At 38.3% G+C, this 19793-nt stretch overlaps 1 protein-coding gene across 1 annotated transcript in view; it reads right to left on the reverse strand.

Moving 5' to 3' along the window:
• Positions 1-15195: 15195 nt before the first annotated feature.
• The window catches only part of krt18a.1 (keratin 18a, tandem duplicate 1), a gene marked incomplete at its 3' end in the record, with an annotated part of 33592 nt that continues 28994 nt past the window's right edge, over positions 15196-19793 (reverse strand). Inside the window, exons 15-17 of the mRNA XM_079239747.1 lie at positions 17033-17170; positions 15565-15669; positions 15196-15243 (exon numbers count right to left, since the gene is read on the reverse strand). Coding sequence (XP_079095873.1) covers positions 15196-15243; positions 15565-15669; positions 17033-17170 — 291 coding nt within the window. The remainder of the gene's footprint in view (positions 15244-15564; positions 15670-17032; positions 17171-19793) is intronic.

Genomic DNA, 19793 nt, shown 5'->3' on the forward strand with positions numbered 1-19793 from the left:
TTAATATCTAGTCAAAAAATACTGATCTTACAAACATAGGTGAAATATTTCCTGTGATCTTCTGAAATATAAACCTTTAATGATCAGAGGATCTACTCAACATAGCTCTGTAAGGTACATTTTTCTTTTTTCTTTAAAAAATAAACAATAAAAGACTAAGCTTCAGTATTTTAATATTAAGTTTTTCTTTCAATATAATTGCAGAAAAAAAACCCCAACTTGGAACAAATTACTAAAATATGTGCAAACATAAAGAAAAATACAGTTTGTATGGCAAAAGCAGAGTTAACTATCATAACAAGCTGCAATGTTCTCAGATGCATTTCAGTATCTTTATTCGGTTATTTTAAGTTTATTTTCAGTCTAAATTTGAATGTGTTTCCTTTAAGATGGAAGTGATCAGGGTTTTAATAGTTTTTATCTAAAGTTCTGTCCTTTTACTTTCTTTCTTGTTTTAATTTTAAGTTATGCTTCTTGTTTTCTAATGTTTTAATGTCTCTGTAAGTCACCCTGTTGCATCGTGCGACATAAGTAGCATTTTCTTCCCCTAATGTTAATATTTGTTGCCCATCTCAACCAGAATCTTTTAAATTTTAATTTTGAAGTCTAATTCTTACTTTATTAATCTCAATTGGGAAAATTCAGCTCTGCGATTTATTATTACTGTACTGAGCAGTGGACTGATGAGGAGTTGAGGGGGTTAAGGGTCTTGCTTTAGGGCTGATGGACATTCGCTTGTCTAGGTGAAAAGACAAGCGAAGGTGAAACATTCGCTTGTCCTTTCACCTAGACAAGCTAGACAAGCTGTAAAGCTAGACTTATAAACACCTTTTTAATGTTTGTTTTTTTCTCCAGTTAGACTTTAGAAATAGTACTTTTCACTTTTTAAAGCTCTTCTCCGTTGGTCATCTTTAGTTTCATTTTCTGTCAAAACAATTCCTCATTTCTTTCATAGTTTGAAGATTCAGTTTCTCTGGAGGATTCATCACTCCATGTGACATGTTGCCACAGATTTTCAGACAAGTTCTTTTCACTTGGCGTACATTAGCCTTTACTTCCTCCCATAACCCTTTCATGCCTAATGCATCATATTTGATACAGGTTCTGAGACGGATAGCATCGCAATATGGTAAAAACTTTTCTCAAAACTCTGTTTTTATACAAGCTGAGTCTTGTTTACTGAAAAGGGACAAAGTGCTGAAAATATTTACAATAAGTCCTTTACTACTTTAAAGATGCACCGTATAAATTATGTACATTTCTGGAGCCGTTGCTGCCCAGCAGCATCCCAAAATGTACCTCGTAACTTTTTTTGTGTCGCTGTAGCTTGGTTTTGCTTTACCTGCATCGTTTTAATGATAAAAACACAACCCCATGCTACATTAGGACAGGTCTTTGCAGATTTTCTTACTGCATGTTTTGTAGACCGGCTTCCTGTGGCCTTTTACAGGAACAGTTTTTAGTCTTTTACAGTAAATGACCTGCCAGAAGCCATTGTCACCATGCGACCTTTCACCTGAATTCTGCATGACATTTAAAGGAGTTCTGTGATGCTATTTCTAGTTTTCTGAACTTTCTATATTGTTATAGTGTTGAATACTCATCAGACATATGAACGGAGTGTTTTTTTTTTAATCACTTAAACCCATGTTTGAGTTTTCCAGCACTTGCTACGTTCAGTTGCCATGGCGACAGAAATGATTGGTTTTAGGGAGTTTTTTCTACTTCCCGGGACAAGTGATTGGTCATCTTCTCTAGGTTGTGCATGTTTACGAGCAGAAAGCCACATCCACCTTCACTGCTCAGTATAACCACTCCTAGCAGTTGACCAATCAGACGCAGCGGCAGGACATCAGGCTGATCTGAGAGGATCAATACAAAATGAATGAAGGGGGTTTGTAAAAAATTCTTGATTATTTCTTGCCCTTTTGGACTTGCATATTAAAATAAATTAGACCGAAATGTGCATAATAGAGACACTGTGACCATAGTGGGACATGGGAATACTACAGGGCCAGATGTAACACACTCTTGTGCAGGAGGTGGCAATATGCACATATTTACATTGGTTTTTCATCGGCTATTAATCAAGAAGAAGAAGAAGAAGAAGAAGAAGCTGGCAAGCTACAGCAGATGGGATCAGAGACCAGAGTGGTTGTCATCAGTCTATTTCTCAATGACCTACTCAGTTATTGAAGAGGCAGGTGATATTTCCTGTTTCCTTCTCGTCCACATCAAGAAGATGAAATGTTTCTGCTGTAAAATGTTGAATGAAACAGACATGAACAATAAAAAATTAAGTCAAAGAATAAGGAAGTGGGTGAAATAATCAAGTATACGTTGTTTTCTATACTTTGCAAGAAGAAGATATGTTTACATAAAAACCTGCCAGATGAAGGAAAACTATAATATACGTCTTTTTCTCTTACTTTTCTGACTTGGAGGTTCCAGGCTGTGAAGTGTCATGTAGACAGCAAGTTTTTATAAGTCCACGAATGACATGACATTGTAAAGACCCAATCCACACAATGTCTGTGTGTTTATCAGTGATGGGAACAACAGCATCAAAATAAACAGTGTTACTAATGACGTTATTTTTTCCAGAAACAGGCGATCTAATTAAATACTCTTTCCATCGTTACAAAAGCTTTCATTACTGATGATCATAATGGCGTAACTGCAATTTAGCACAGAGAAGCCATCATCTGAGTTTTACAGAGAGAAACGACCACAAAGTCTAAAGCCTTGTACACACGTAGCAGGTATCTCACAAAATGAAAATGTTTTTCTCTGTCATCCACACCAAGATGCAGATATATGCACTGAAAAACAATGGTTTTAAAAACCTCCAACCAAAGTGAAGATTTGTGAATACTCTATTTGCACGTCTGCATGTGGACACATCTAACAGGACTTTTGACCTAAGTGATGATGGCAGACCTAAATAGTCAGCCACACACACACACACACACACACACACACACACACACACACACACACACACACACACACACACACACACACACACAGAAACGACTAAGAGACATGCAGCAACGGTGAGTCCAGAGAAACAGAGGAAGCATTTTAAATAGCTTTTCCCTCGCAGAGAGACATAGACGGTATGAGAAATGTCATGAACAGGTTGACTGTAAGCAGTTAGAATCACATGAAGCTCTCCTGAGTTGCAGATGAAGCAGACAGGAATTAGTGTAGATGATTTTTCTGTTAACCAGATTCATCCTACAGTCCAGATGGGACCCTCTTGGTTGGTTACTGCCGTACAGTAATAGTTTGTCAACTGAAAGTTTTTACACAGATCACCATGAGGCCTCCCATAAACTGGTTACCCAGGGAGAAACAGATGGCACTGAACAATGTACATCCCACCCAGTGTGAAGGAAAGTAAAAAACAAACACAAAACGACCTGTACAACTCATAAACCCTTTTCACCTCCAGAGCTTTTTTAAATCTGATGTCTAAAATCAGCCACAGTGCATCTGAATAACAACATTCACTGTTTAGTTTTCAGTTTTTCAGGGTTTAAACTTACATATTTCACCCATGAGATCGACTCCATCGTATATAAAAAGCTGGATGAATCACCGAGGAGATTTATCATACTCTTCCAAACACCAGATCCTAACTTCAAAGAACATCTGGAACATCGTAGTAAAAAGTCCCTGGGCTCGTCAACGATCCGAATTCCTCCGAGATGTAAATCATGATTTCGTGTGACACAGCAGTCTAAATCAATGCCAATGGCTGATGATTGACTTTCCTCTTGGAAAACAGAAACAATGACATTTCTGCCTTTGTAGATGGATGTCTGGTATAAATCGCGTGGTATCTTGCAGACTTTAAGTCTTCAGGGGTCACAGCTTGGAGTTTGGGGAATCATGCAGGAACCATACTTGTAAAAACAGAGATTACTGGCATGTTGAAGTTCCCACAAAGTCTGAATATTCTGGTGTCATGGAAAAGCCACACCACACAGTGGACAGGGGTTTTACATATTTTGGATTGAAAACATGTAAAAGGTTTGCACAAGAAAACTATAATATGTGGTTAACCCTTTTCCTTTGAGGATCATGAAATCCTCAAATCAATTTTGGTTAACCTTGGCTACTTTAAAAAGCCTCATGCTGAGCTGATTAAGATCAATTTCACCGACTCCTCAACTTGTCAAATGGTACGAGAAGGTGAGCAGTTTAGACGGTTAGAAATGTCAAACTAAATGTTGTTGGGTAAATTAATGAATTTGTTTTTGTTATTAAATTGTTAAGTAAAGTTAAGTAAAATGTTAAATGTTCATGTCCAATGAAACTTTAAGTTAGTCTGCTGCGCCCTCTTGTGGTAAAACCGAGGCATTGTTTCCACAGCTGTAATAAACTGGCACCTTATAATTTCCCTGGTTCAAGTCTGTTGCAAAATGTTTGCAGTATTTTTTTTCTTTTTTGTTATTGTTGTCTTTTTTTTTTTTTAATGTAAATGTACCATGAAAGTGTGTTTTGCTCTGAGGCAGTCATTTCTTATGAGAGCACATGCAGCGCGTTGTAAATTAGAGTGCAGCATCAGACCACACCGTGCAGGATGTCTGACAAGAAGTCAGGTTCAGAAATACTCCAAAATAAAAAAACAAACAAAAAAACCTAAAACAAAGCAAAAACAAAAGCAGAACAAAATAATTTAAAAATCTGTCATACAGGGTTGTGGCCGGGATTATGGTAAAATCATTAAAGAGACAAACCAATGCCAAAGATGGATTAATTAGGCAGCAGAAATCAGAAAGTGGGCCAAGGACACCATAATAAGAAGAGCGGAGCTTAGTAGTATGGTGGGAAAAACCTCTTTTTATATTTCTGCATGTTATGCCCAGTCTAGGGGTTCCTGAACGCAACATGAAAATATCATCCTTCAGATTGAATCCGACTGGCTCCCAAGGTTAAACGAAAAAATCCTGCATTTATTTACAACATGAAGTGGATTAACAAAAAACGACTGATTTAAAAACAAATCAGTGATAAGAATCTCAAAGTGAGCAAACGTCAAAATAACAAACAAAACAAATCTTTTACTCTTACTCAACTTACCTATTCAAAATGAATATGGAAACAAAAACAGGTTCTCACCTCCCTACGAAGCAAAAAAAAAAAAAACAAGAGAAAACTTAAAGAAAAGAGGCAGCGCACTGCTGTTCAACAAATACAAGAAAATCTCACACTTTCACTTTTACAAATAAAAACATACACACACAACGTAACACTGCAGTGCAGCCAAAGCCAGCCTAAGTGTCTGGATGACAAGCTGCGGGGGTGTCAGCTTGTCCAGCCTCTCCTGGGTCGCTGACCACCTGACAGGTAGACATCAGCTTGTCTGGATGGGCAGGGCTCTGTATGACAGGGTTGTGAGTGAGAGCCGGAGGTCCACAAGGGACTCACCACCCACCAGAGACTTCCACGGTTTTGATGGTCTGCTGTATAACTGGGGGTACCTGCAAGTGGTGGATAGTTGGGCTAATGGGAAAAAGTAAAACAAAACAAAACAAAACAAAAAACACAAACACCCACAAGCTGGATGCTGAATGTGGATGAGACCAGAGAGGTGATCGACTTTAGGAGTTCCACAGCCTGTTTGCATCCGAGGGAGGACCTGCACCCAAAATGACACTATGGGATAAACTGCGTCTCATATTTTAACAAAGAGACTTTTGCAGGGAGGATGAGTAAAAATCAAACCAACAAAATAAAAACAAACACCTGCATCTGACTGGACTCCCAACAGTCTGACTGGCCCTTATCTATCTTATCCTCTACGGTTTGGTTTCTTGCTTGTGTTGTTCAGATCAGACTTTAGAGGATGCAACGGAAAGGTCAAACTGCAGTAATAATATGTTCGCCATCTGTAAAATAAATAAATCAAATAAAGAAATAAAAAGCCAGATAAAAAAAAAATCAATTAGTAATGTTAGACTGTGATTGGATGACTCATGTATATTTAATAACATAACCTTCAAAATGAGGAAGTAATGCTGGATAAATACATCCTGGATTATAGTCAGCTGTGTGCAAATATTTCCTTCAAACACCCATGTTTGACAGGTTTTAATACATTAACACCTGAAGACTTCAAGAGACAGTTTTAACCTTCAGTCGTGTCCCGTGCACACCCCGACTGATACGACGGAAAGGGAAAAAGACACACAAAATAAAAAAATTAAAGTCAGAACAGCACAACAATAAGATGACAGCTTTCCTCACTTGTCTCGCTCTTGCTGCCTCCAGCTTTTTGTTTCACAGTGTGGCCTACAGATGCAGCTTTTCTGGGATGGCATGGTGAAAATGGAGTAATCAGCTACATCTCATCACCTTCTACTCCAACCAGAAACCATGGCTGAACAGTCATCAGCAGTGACCCTGAGATTTTTTTTTAACCCTGCAACATGGATTATGATATGAAAATATAAAGAAATTTTCAACAGATGACTTGAACAGCACTTCATGCTGCACTCCTGCCATTAACCTGATCTTTGCTGTTTTTTTTTGTGAATGTTACAACTATGGTTTTTTCTGTATTTGAAACTTTTTCTTGCCATTTTTTTCTTGCATCCTTTTATTGTGCTATTGCCATTGGCAACAAACAGACCTGTTCGTCAGGAACCTTTGAAACTGATGGGAACATGAAGTTAATTGGCTTCCCACATTGCAGGACCTGCTATGCGACTATTGCACACACGTCTATGGCGATCGCGACGCTCAAACTATAAATTGTATATAAAAACTATAAAAACTATATATTTATATAAAAACTATAAATTCTAATATATGGTGCAGAATTTGACATCAAGAGGTTAGAGATTCATTTAATTTTGATTTGAATCAGAAGTGTTGCAGCAGTGAGACACATTCAACCTTTATCAGTCCTTTCTTAACCCCACACTGAGAAAATCCCAGTTGTAATAGCAGTGGCCCAAATGTAAAATCTGACATATATAACAACGTTTTTAAATTAAATAAAGAAGATTAAGTGTACACATGCACAGGAAATAGTTTGCAGTAATATTAGATAAAAAAAACACAGTAATCACATGAATGCTGTACAGCATATAAACATTAATAGTCACAATAACAATAATACTAATAGTAGTTGATGGTAGGCTAATGATTAAGAAATAAAAGGACATTGTACATTTTTTTCTGACTGTACACGTTTACATGTTGCCATGGTTACACAGACCTGCAGGTGCAAACTGGGTTAAACACAAACAGGTGGAAAGTGATGATACTGCAAGAACTACTGGGAACAGAGCTGACTGTACAGTCTGATGGACTACTGACAGTCTCCTCCAGACTACGTTCCTGTTGCCGTAGGACCTTTTCAGTGATGTCACTGTGGCGTGTACTGTACGGGGGAACAGGATTTTCCATCAGAGATAATAGCTAGGCCATCATTCTCCTCTTACTTACTCCTCTGCATCCAAGGAGTACCCTAGCACAGAGCTGGCTTTCTTCACCAGTTTGTTCAGTATTTTCTCTGTCTGCAGCTGAGATGCTGCCGCTGCTCCACCAAGCTGCTAGAGATGATGCTACCACTAAGTCAAAACAAGTCCTCAGCAGTCTTTTGTACTCCAAAGGACCTCAACTTCTTCATAGTTTTTTATACAGTCAAGGGCCCTGATGGAAGAGGTGCTGAACAGTCACAAAGCCGGTTTGAATGGCATCTTAGGTGTCTTGAGCCCTCTTATTTTTTGCTAACCCTCATGTGTTATAACTCTACAAATAATGTTTGTAATATTTGGTCACCAGTTTGTAACAGAACAGCTGATATTGGTCCCTGGTTTAAAGAGCTGTAGAATGTCCCCCCAGTAGCCACCAGAGGGCAGTGCAGATACATGTGTGATTTAAACCCACATGATTTTTTCTCTCATGCTTCAGACAGTCAGTCGGGCTCCACTGACTGGACAGACTGACCCTCTTCTCTTGTTTGGTAACTTTCCAATGATTTTTCTTCTCAGTTTACTTCATTGTGCACAGTTAACCTCACATATGTGCCAGGGTGCAAATTATCTATCTATCTATCTATCTATCTATCTATCTATCTATCTATGTATTTATATATGTGTGTGCGTGTGTGTGTGTGTGTGTGTATTAAAGGTGGGACTTAAAAAAAAAAAAGTCTAATTGATTAAAGGTGTTGTAAGTTTTCCCCAAAAAGCAAAAAAAAAACAAACAAAAAAAAAACAAAAACAAAATTATTTAAACTCATTTTAAAGAATTATTGAATCAAATAATAGTAAAATAGATTAATATAATTAACTCAAAATCTAATAATTTCTGGGTATATGAATTTAACTTTGAAACAATAAAAAGAAATAGAAAACATCTCTGGCCCATATATATATATATATATATACTCAGTATGTTGAAGGAGCCATAACACACATATTGAATGAACTGTTGCTAAATGACCATTGATTTACTGAACCAGGTCAGTGACTGCTATGTTTTACCAAAAACCTGATAATTATGTGTTTGGCAACAACTTCTAAGGGAAGAAGATGTTTGTGTACGTGCAAACAGCATTGATAGGGGTCTGAATGTGTTGACTGGAGAGTCAATGTGGCAGCAGGGTTAAACGACACAAAAGCCGTTATGGGAGGTTTTATTACTACTTTAACCTTTTTTTTCTTTTAGTTTTGCTTTTTCCCACCACTGGTCACCAAAGGCAAAGCTTGAATGTTCTTGGTAACTCCCAAACAGTTCAATCATTGTTGTGACAACAGTGACACCCCCTCACATTCCAGCAGTAGCTGCTGGACTCAAACTGCTCGAGACTTGTCAGTTGCAGTTTTTATTAATATACATACCACCCAGGATTTTTCCCTTTTCATTCACATCCTCTGTCTGGCTAATCGTACACTGAGCCTGTCAGAAGGCGGTAAAAAAAAGGACATTACTGTACAGAGAAATCCATTATTCACCCAGTTGGCTGCTGTCAGGACATTCACATGTGCAGTATTTCCTCTTTATTTTTCTGGTTGTCATGGCAACACTACAGGACAAAAACAAAACAAACAAAAAACCCACTTAGCAATCACTTATTCCAGACAGGCAAGAGGAGAAATCTGCTCCTAACTCTACTTTACCTTCTGACATCAATACGAACAAGATATTTATGGAGTGAAGAAAAGATTAAGATGAACTTATTCATCAGCTGTTTCTCTGAACATTTTAATCTGAAGATTTATGATATTATCATGAATCAGGCGGTTCCAAAGAGCGTCATAAGATAGAGTCACAGCTTGGTTTGGTAACACTGTCTGTCTAACACTGCATGAAAAATCACTGGAGACGCAGAACACATGTCCAAGCAGATGATCTATGAAGAGACCGGTCATAGATCTCATAGATAAAACCATTAGAATAACTAATAACATGACCCACATCCTGTATGCAGAGTACGAGCTTCTACAATGGAGAAGGAGACATGGGTCCCTCGATGCAGGTTGAACAGATTTAAAAGTTTATTTGTCTCTGTGTATTTTAAACTTGTAAACACAAACACATCAATGCTCCTGCTGTTTATTTCTCCAGATTCCTTTGTTTTTTTCATAAATTATTATTTTTTTTTAATGTATGCTTCTAATTCTCATAGTTCTTTATATTATATTGTATTGAATTTATCACATTATTTCATTTGTTGCTGTGCTTCTGTGGTTTGTATTTTGGTTGTATTTGTAAATGTTATTTGCCATCAGTCTTTGGATGCATCTGGGTTGAATTCCTAAGACAAATATCCCCCTGAAGTTAATCTTGAATCTTAATTTTAATAAAAACTTCAGAATTTCTCTGCCTCAAGTTGTAGTTAAACACACGAGGACTAAAACTTTTTGTTTTACACACTTTTTGTTGAAGCTCAGGCGAGTTTTAACATACATCAGGCTCCTACCAGATTAGATTTGTGTAGCAGTGTTTTCTGAGGACAGTTTCCCAGAACGGTTTGGCTGTAATTTTTCCAAGTGCTCTTCTTTTTTTTTTTCTGAAAAAAACCTGAGCAGAGGCCTAAATACAGTGACACAATTCCAGAGACCTGAGATCAAGTTAGACTTCCTGACTGCAGGCTTCTATTGTAGAGAAGAATCCTTTTAATGCAATCATGCTCATTTAGTCAACGATTCACTCGTCACTTCCCAATGGACCGCTGTCAACAACATCTCATACTGAACACATGAGCTGCTGTTATTTAGGCAATCAAATGAAAGCTGCTCAGTACTTTAAATGACGTTGTCACAGCCTGTGTTATAGATAACCAGAATAATGACATGCCCAGGTCTGTATGTTGACTTAGTGTGGGTGGGGTGGGCGGTTGAGGTGCTTAATGAGGTCAGATGTGTGTGCACCGGGGACAGCTGAAACAGAAGAAAGCATTGTTGACACTGTACACTGACCTGCTGTTTGGACGCACGATGATGAAGAGGCAAATTAGTGGTGAAAGAGAAACAGCAGCTGCTATATGAGGAAGTGTCAGAATGGTTTTCATTTGACTCCCTTAAAAGCCAAATCAAAAGAAACTAGTAGACACTTTCATTTGTAAAGTGTTGCGTATCAGAGCATTTAAAGAAGCACTACTGATTGTCACCTGTAATTTTTCCATCTTACCTGCACTGTTCGCTCCCTCTAGCCAGTTCTTGAGTCTTGTCTCGTCTCTTGTTCTGTCCCTTTCTATCTGCTTTTTCGCTGTTCTTCTGAGCATGTTTGGTTGAGTTTCTTTGCTGAATCCGCCTAACCTGATAAGGTTGTTGTTGTTTTTTTTTAAATCCCAATTTTATTCAGATTAGTTTAATTCAGAATTGCAAGACAGTGTTTTCTCCTTTTCATAAACGTCCATTTGAGTTAATAAACACTTTGTCACTTTTGGTTTCTGCCTCAGATATTTAATTTTTGTCTGACCGGACAGAAAGGTCTCAGATTAAAAACAAAAAAAATCCTTTACTCATGTTAGTGTAACAATGACATTTGTGGCCCCAAGCTAACTTTAGGTGATGTACATTTACATCGAACCCTCTGGAACTCCTTCCCACAACACATCCGAGACACCACAGACCCTGCCACCTTCAAACTAAAATCTCATTTGTTTCATTCTGCTTTTAATACTTAACTTTACTTGAAATTTTTATTTATAAATTCAGTATTTGATCTATTCTTTCATATGCTTATTGTCATTTCCCTCTCTTTTTACTTTGTATTTTATTGTGTAAAGCAGAGGTGTCCAGCTCCGGTCCTCGAGGGCCAGAATCCTGCAGGTTTTCTATGTATCCCTGCTCAGACACACCTGATTCAAGTTAATCAGTAGTAGAGCTTAATCAGTTGTGAATGTCATTGGCTGTTTGATCCATTTAGTGGAAGCTAGATGTGTTGGAACAGGAATACATGGGAAACCTGCAGGACAGCGGCCCTCGAGGACCGACTTTGGACACCCCTGGTGTAAAGCATCTTTGAGCGCTATACTATTAAAATGCATTACTATTATTATTATTATTATTATTATTATTATTATTATTATTATTTAGACCCTAAAACATCTGGTTTCATTGCAGTGTGTTCTGCTAGGGTGGACGTACCTCCACAATTGTCTTAAGTTTAAGTAGTATTTGAAAAGATGTTTCAGAGAGACTCTTTAAGAGAAAGTTAATTAAGAATAAACAGCATCAGTTTCCAGTTTTTGATGTTACAACCGGATTCCAAAAAAGTTGGGACACTTTAGAAATTGTGAATAAAAACTGAATGCAATGATGTGGAGGTGCCAACTTCTAATATTTTATTCAGAATACAACAGAAATCACAGGTCAATAGTTTAAACTGAGAAATTGTATGATATTAAGGAAAAATATGCTCATTCAAAATGTCATGGAGTCAACAAATCCCAAGAAAGTTGGGACAAGGCCATTTTCACCACTGTGTGACACCCCCCCTTCTTCTTACAACACTCAACAGACGTCTGGGCATTGAGGAGACCAGCTTCTCAAGTGTAGACATAGGAATGTTCTCCCATTCTTGTCTAATACAGGCCTCTAAGTGTTCAATCGTCTTGGGTCTTCTTTGTCTGACCTTCCTCTTAATGATGCGCCAAATGTTTTCTATAGGTGAAAGATCTGGACTGTTGGCTGGCCAGGTCAGTACCCGAATCCTTCTCCCACGCAGCCATGATGTTGTGATTGATGCAGAATGTGGTCTGGCATTATCTTGTTGAAAAATGCAGGGTCTTCCATGAAAGAGACGACGTTTGGATGGGAGCATATGTTGCTCTAGAACCTGAATATATTTTTCTGCATTGATGGTGCCTTTCCAGATGTGCAAGCTGCCCATGCCACACGCATTCATGCAACCCCATACCATCAGAGATGCAGGCTTCTGAACAGAGCATTGATAGCAACTTGGGTTGTCACTGTCCTCTTTGGTCCTGATGACCTGGCGCCCCAGATTTCCAAAAAGAACCTCAAAACGTGATTCGTCTGACCACAGAACAGTCTTCCATTTTGCCACACTCCATTTTAAATGACTCCTGGCCCAGTGTAAACGTCTTCGCTTGTGGATCTTTGTTAGAAATGGCTTCTTCTTTGCAGAATAGAGTTTCAGCTGGCAACGGCGGATGGCACGGTGGATTGTGTTCACTGACAATGGTTTCTGGAAGTACTCCTGAGCCCATGCTGTGATTTCCTTCACAGTAGCACTCCTGTTTTTGATGCAGTGTCGTTTAAGGGCCCGGAGATCACGGGCATTCAGTATGGTTCTCCGGCCTTGACCTTTACGCACAGAGATTTTTCCAGATTCTCTGAATCTTCTGATGATATTATTCACAGTTGATGATGACAACTGCAAACGCAATTTTTCGCTGGGTAACACCTCTCTGATACTGTTCCACTATCTTTTTACGCAACATTGTGGGAGTTGGTGATCCTCTACTCATCTTGGCTTCTGAGGGACACTGCCAATCTGAGAAGCCCTTTTTATACCCAATCATATTGCCAATTGACCTGATTAGTGCTGATTGGTCTTCCAGGTGTTTGCTGTATGCTCAAATGACTTTTTCCAGCCTCTAATAGGTTCTTGTCCCAACTTTTTTGGGATTTGTTGACACCATGAAATTTTGAATGAGCATATTTTTCCTTAATATCATACAATTTCTCAGTTTAAACTATTGACCTGTGATTTCTGTTGTATTCTGAATAAAATATTAGAAGTTGGCACCTCCACATCATTGCATTCAGTTTTTATTCACAATTTCTAAAGTGTCCCAACTTTTTTGGAATCCGGTTTGTACATGAACTCTGCATTCAGGACACATTGCTTGCTGTTCCAGTCCCATTTAGGTTTTTTTTGTTTTGTTTTGTTGTCACAAATCCTTTTATAACCAGATTAAATTTTTATTAGAGGCAGACAAAGTTCACTTAATAAGGCCTCGTGTCCAGTCCTTACCGCAGATGAAAGTGGGATTGTGTTTCAGCAGAGACCCATAGCTTCACATGAGTTGGGCCTCTGTGTGGTTCCTGGCTGAATCACCTTTTAAATTCCTCAGAGCGTGAGCTCAGAAAGGACTTCATGCTGAAGTTGATCTGGAGGGCTTTTGGAAATTCACGTGACCGCATTATCCCTTTAGACGGGCCTGGCTGTTCTGGGAGAGCAGAGAAAGAACAGCACTGTGCATCCTTTGACTGTGGGTTCAGGACAAAATGAATCAGCGAGATTGTTCCAATTATTTTCTGACAATCATGGCATTAGAGTTGGGGTGGAAGGGTACAATATGACCTTTGTATGCCTTGATTTATAGGGATGAAACTGAAATGAACACTATTAATTTTGCTCTTGGAAGGATGTCCTGCCTATAATCCACTGACACAACTTCCTGTGAGATGGTGGAAGAGGGTAGACATTATGACCTTGAAAAGTAGAATTCCTCACAGGTTTTTACAGGTTATCTGCTGTAACTTCATTGTGAGAAATCAAAGAGGGGCATTTACACAGCATGCCAAACAAATAATGCTGATATATTGACAAACAAAGATGTCAGTAAGAGACTCTCATTACGCTTCACGTGAACTCTAAGCTCGTAAATGCATGATGATTAACTGCGCCATCAGACAGGACCACAATCAAAATGATTAAGATAATAACTTGGATTGGCACAGTGGGAGGAGATGATCTCATATTTGACCTGTTTGGTTACGGAGGAATTTGTTTTAAAATGACAGGAAGAGTAAATATGGCCCAATTGCAAAGGACAGCTGCCGTAGAGAAAAGGTCCTTGTCTTTACTCTGACGCAATGGTTTCCCATTCATACAATATTTGCTCTCTTGCTTTGATTTATATCCAAAATATGACGCAACAGTGGATTTTAAGCAATCAGGTAACCAGTTCTGGTTGTTTAAGTGTCAAACTTCTTTAATTCAAATGTAATTTGAATGTAATCGTTTGCTCAAAGTACATGATTAAATTATTTCTCTGCATGCAAAAAAAAAAAAAAAAAGAAGAAGTATGGAAAAACAAATCAGGAACATTTCAGGTTAGTTGACAGAGAGACATTTTATTTATCATCAACAGCTTGTTGAACTGTATTAGGTAGGATCAAAACTTCAATGCAAACCTTGCATCGTTCCTCTTGGTCTTCTTCATTAGTTTTGGCTTGTTGATGCTCCTTTTGTCTATTAAACAAGGAAAAATCCATTTGTTTTTTTTTTGTTTTTTTTGCAAGAGCGCCCTGGTTCCAGGCTGGTACAAAAAAAATATATCTATATTAGGTCAGGTTTACCTTTGCGAGAACTGTGGGTGGATTTTTTTTTTTTTTTTTTTTTTTTTTTTTTAATACTTCATGCATTTAAGAAGTAATTAATTCTTGAAATTCTGCATTATTGGGAGTGTGTCCTTTTGATTGACAGGTACCCAGTGGTGTAGACTAGGGTATATGCGGGTATATGGAGTGTATCCAGTTCTTTTTCAGTCAACATTGAGTATACCCACTTCTAAAAAACCCCCAGTAATGCTGTTTGTACAATTAGAAACATCTCTACACTTGTACCTACGTCACCCAGCTAGGTTACCTATGCTGTACTGGTGCAGTTAGCCATCAACTGTGTTAACTTTAGCCTGAACATAGACATACATAAACATATACGTATATATGTCTATAAGCCTGTCTCTCGCTAGTCTGTGTGCCAGTACTGGCTTAGACATTTCATAGCTCTTCCTCCCTGAAACCAAAGAGCAAAAATTATGAGACAATGAGCAAATATACTGATGAATTTTTTGGATAAACTAGAATATTCTTACGTGTCATTTTTTTCTGAAATGGTTTTTCTGGGTTTATTTTCTGTTGTTTGTTTGTTTTGTTTTTTTAAAGAAAGGGAAAAATATACCCACTTCTTGAGGGACCACTACAGCATTTCAGGTATCTGATATCCCGCTGCAAGCTGGTTAGCTCTGGTTAGCACCTGTTAGCTCTTAGCTACAGGCAGGTTGGAGTTTGATAGATGCCATCCACCCCTATCCTCACAGCCCCCTCTGAACTCTACCTCTTTGCCCATTTTTGTATTTTCAGGGAGTGACGACGTGCGTGACCCTGCCAAGATGTTGACGGTGGGAAACGTCCAATGAGCTTTAGTCAGCTTTTCAGAAACCTACGGATGACATCACAGAGGCTCTCTTAATCTTCAACATGCAGACAACCATGTTCCCAAAGGTAAGTGGTCGCTGTTTGTACTTATGTAAAGCTGAGCAGCACTTCAGTCATTTTGTCTTTTATTTAAATGTCATTAGACCATCAACCCATCAATCATAACAATGAAACATTCATGAAAACATCAGAAATAGTGGCAGTAGAGAGACACTGTTTTAATCTTGTATGGATGCGAAGCACCATTCAGGATTAGCATAAATGAGCTTTTATAATGCTATAAGGGTGGGACCCTTGTTGCTGGTCTGAAAAATACAATAACTCATCCACAATTTATTTTCCTAACGTGACGAAATCTCAAACACGTTTGAGCTAGAATTTGTAGAATATGAAAGCAAACACCACAAGGGAAGTGAATTACCAGGTAACTATAGCAGTGCTCCAAACATTTACCTTTACATACCGACACACTGACAGTAACCTGAGACGAGGCTGCTGATGACTTTTCATTGGTCACTGTAAACTAAGATTGCTTATGTAACTCCATATTTTTCAATGATGTATGATGGCTCTAAAACGCATAATTTTTTTCAGTCTCACTGGCATCTTATAGTTTTACTTACCGCTTGAGATGAGTTTCATACCTTTGTTTTCACAATGTCAGCATTGTTACTGGGACTTGTTAACAAAACACTTGTGAAATGTGGTAAACAGGTCCAAACATGCATCCACTGACCAAGAACGCAGGGTCTTTCAGAAAGGTCAATGGGGTTAAGTTTTCCACGCAAACCAGACACGTTTTATAGGACATGTCCAAATCATAAACAAAAGCGCCCTATTCTAAAAAAGTGATGGATTTCTTGCTCCAAATTGGGCTTTTGAATTAGTTACAAGCTCTCAGCACACAGAAACTTGACTGCACAAAGAAATCAGAAACTATGACGTTATCGTAGCCAGTGTTTCAAGTGAGAGATTTAGCCTTTTTAAACTGTTTAAATCTTGTTCCTGTTGCATGAAAACACCAAAACCGATATGCATCTCATGTGATTTACACCTCATTTGGTCCAGTCACTGCTTTTTTAATGAAAAGATTGAATTTTTCCATCCAGTGTCTCTGCAGTAATAAGCGAATATTGATCTGAAAATGGAAAAACAACTCACAATGTGGACTGACAACATGTTGTTCCAACAATACTGCTGTGTCATTACAATGATTCCCTGCTGAGATTCACCTCATTTGACTTTTCATTATGCACCATATGAAGCAGTTCAAGTGAAAAGTTGATGATGCAGCTGATGCTTTTTAATTAGCAGCTGCCATAATTATATCTTCCCTCATTTCAGCACTTGCTTAAACGTAATCCTACTTCTTTATTGCCCTTCTTTTCTTTGCCCTTCTTTTCTTTCCCCACTTCCTGAAGAAATTTGGCAAGCAAACAGATGTCGTGAGGTTTCCCAGTGGAGCTGCTCACGGAAATGTCAGTTTGCCTCATGTTCTGCTTGGCCTGAAGAAAGACATGATTCACAGAAAGAAGGATTTAGACGTCCCATTTATAGCCACACATTGTTTTTTTTTATTTATTTTTTTTTATCTGAGACGAAACCCAGTGTTTTTTCTCCTGAAAAAACTCTAAGGCAATAATGCACTAAATAATCTCCACCAACATTCAAGTTAAAGGAGGTATGCTTAAATATTTTGGCAGCTTATGAGACTAACTGGGTTTCTGGATTGCATCATGCACCGCGTTAACCCCCAGGTTAAGAAAACCTTGGAGGATTACAGTATGACACGGTGATGTAATCGGGAGGAAGGTGCTGACTTGTACAACCTGACATCATTATCATTACGAAAGTTTTTCTCAAAGCTTCCTGTTGTCTTTTCATTCTTCACAGGAGTATGTCATGGAACAAGGCATACAAATAGACTGCTCTGAAAATGTTTGACCACAACAAACACTTAGCTAACTTTGAGCTACACCCCTCTTTATTTGAAAAGTCTTGGGTGACATGTTCAGGCGCAGTCAGGCCTTGCAGCTTGCTGCTCAGGCTGGTGACAGCAGACACTCAACATCATCAGGCCCTTGGCCTCCAGATTGTTTTATAGTGCGATGGTTCATCAGTTTGAGTTTGGGAGAGGCTCTGGGAGATTGTGGGTCTCATGTTTGGATAAAAGCTCCTGATTCCCTCACATAATGTGGATTAGGAAAAGCTTAGAGTGAGAATGTGGGGATTTATAGACCTACCTGTGAAGGAGATGCAGTCACAGTCATGTCTTCTGCAAATTAAATAAATGAGAGATTTTGCTGTGAGTCATGATGTCATGAACCAGCTCCTGTTTCAGGATCTTTTCTGAGTTTTATTATTTCTTTTGAAAATTAAATTGAAAATGTTATTTTGGTAGATTCAGTTCACCAATGTGACACCACCCGAGTTAATGCCAAATTTGGATTTTTATTATGGTATGAGTAATAATGTTCATGTTAATCTATAAAAAATTAACATATTAATTCCACAGATACATTTATTTGCGTTAATGTGTTCATTCTGACAGCCCTATTAAAAAGTATCAGTATTGATGATACTGGTGCTGGTTTTACTTGGTATCAGATCAGTCTTGCAGTATTGCACACCCAGCCCTAATAAACTCATCTCCTCTATGCGCTACACATAAAAGGAAGTATATTTATTGTTGAGTTTTTCAATTGAAAACAAACCAAATTTATCCAGAGGTCTTGATGTTTGACTTGCACATTTTTTTCCCAGCAAGTTTTAGATCATAGCTCCCAGTCTTTCTGTGTAGAGTTTGCATGTGTAGCTAGGTTCTCCCCGGGTACTCTGGTTCCCACCATCCAAAGACATGCATTTTAGGTTAATTAGATCCTCTAAATTGTCCCTAGGAGTGAATGTGAATAGTTGTTTGTGTCTTCGTGTTTGCCCTGTGATAGACTGGCGACCTGTCCAGGGTGTATCCTGCCTCTCGCCTGATGAATGCTGGGAAAGACTCCACCTTCAGTTGGACTAAGTGGTCAAGAAAATGGATGAGGTAATGATGTATTTCCTGTTGATGTCTGTTTGTATCACACACTACATTTAATTGTGTTAATCTGTTTTAATTTGTTCTGTTTCTGTTTAAGGAAAAATAAATTGTTTCAGCTTCACCGAATAAATTATTTATTTGTATCTTGTTGTGAAATATAAATGTCTTTTATAAAGCACCTTGGGTTGTACATATAATGTGCCATACAAATGAAACCTGGAAAAAGCAAGAAACACAGCTGAACTCTACACTGCCTTTTAGTGTATGTACTACCTAACAACCATCCCTAAGTTAAAAAAAATGCATGGTAGTGTGTAGGCAGTGATTATTTACCATGTTAGACATGGATGGATGTCTGTATTTACCTTTATAAAGGGATAAATGAGCCGTAAAGAGTAGGCCGAATCGTTTCAAATATCTATGTTACATGGTCATTGGAATCTGAGTGCAAACAGTGAGTACAAAGGAAACTAAGATGCAGTACCTCAAGTATCCGTTCACACGCAGTTGTTATTGTTCCCATTGAAAAGGAACTGCCATCAGACTCCAGTATGAACCATTTATAGTCCAGAACAGACCTGCATGCGCAGAGATAGATATGAGATCACATGTGCTAGGCTGTCTTTACAGAGGTAAACTTGGATGCTGCATTTGTCAGAGCATGTGTATCAGTTCAGAGGTTCTTTTGCAAATAAAGCTGAAAAAAATATAACATATTTTCATCCATTGTTTACATTTGAGCTTTACATGTCCCACCTCTTTGTACAAGTTGCCTGGAGTGTGATCGGACCAATCACCTCACACAGTTCCATGCACAGCTGTAACTGAAGTGTTTTTATGCTAAAAAAAGATGCTGTGGTCTTGTAAAACCCTGTTTCTTCCCTCTAGAATTTATGATATTGTTTTAACAGGCAACATTGATTTTAGCCAATCATAGGTCACTAGTATCTCCTTGCTGGCCTCTGAGACAAAGCTCCAGGAAAATGGACCAATCACTGGACGAAGATGCTTTTCATCACTGGACGAAGATGCTTTTCATTTTCAGGAAGACAATTCCCCCAGGACAGAACTCGCTCCCTCAGAAATTATTA

Source organism: Telmatherina bonti (genome assembly GCF_933228915.1).
Source record: "Telmatherina bonti genome assembly, chromosome: 4".
Lineage (NCBI taxonomy): Eukaryota > Metazoa > Chordata > Actinopteri > Atheriniformes > Telmatherinidae > Telmatherina > Telmatherina bonti.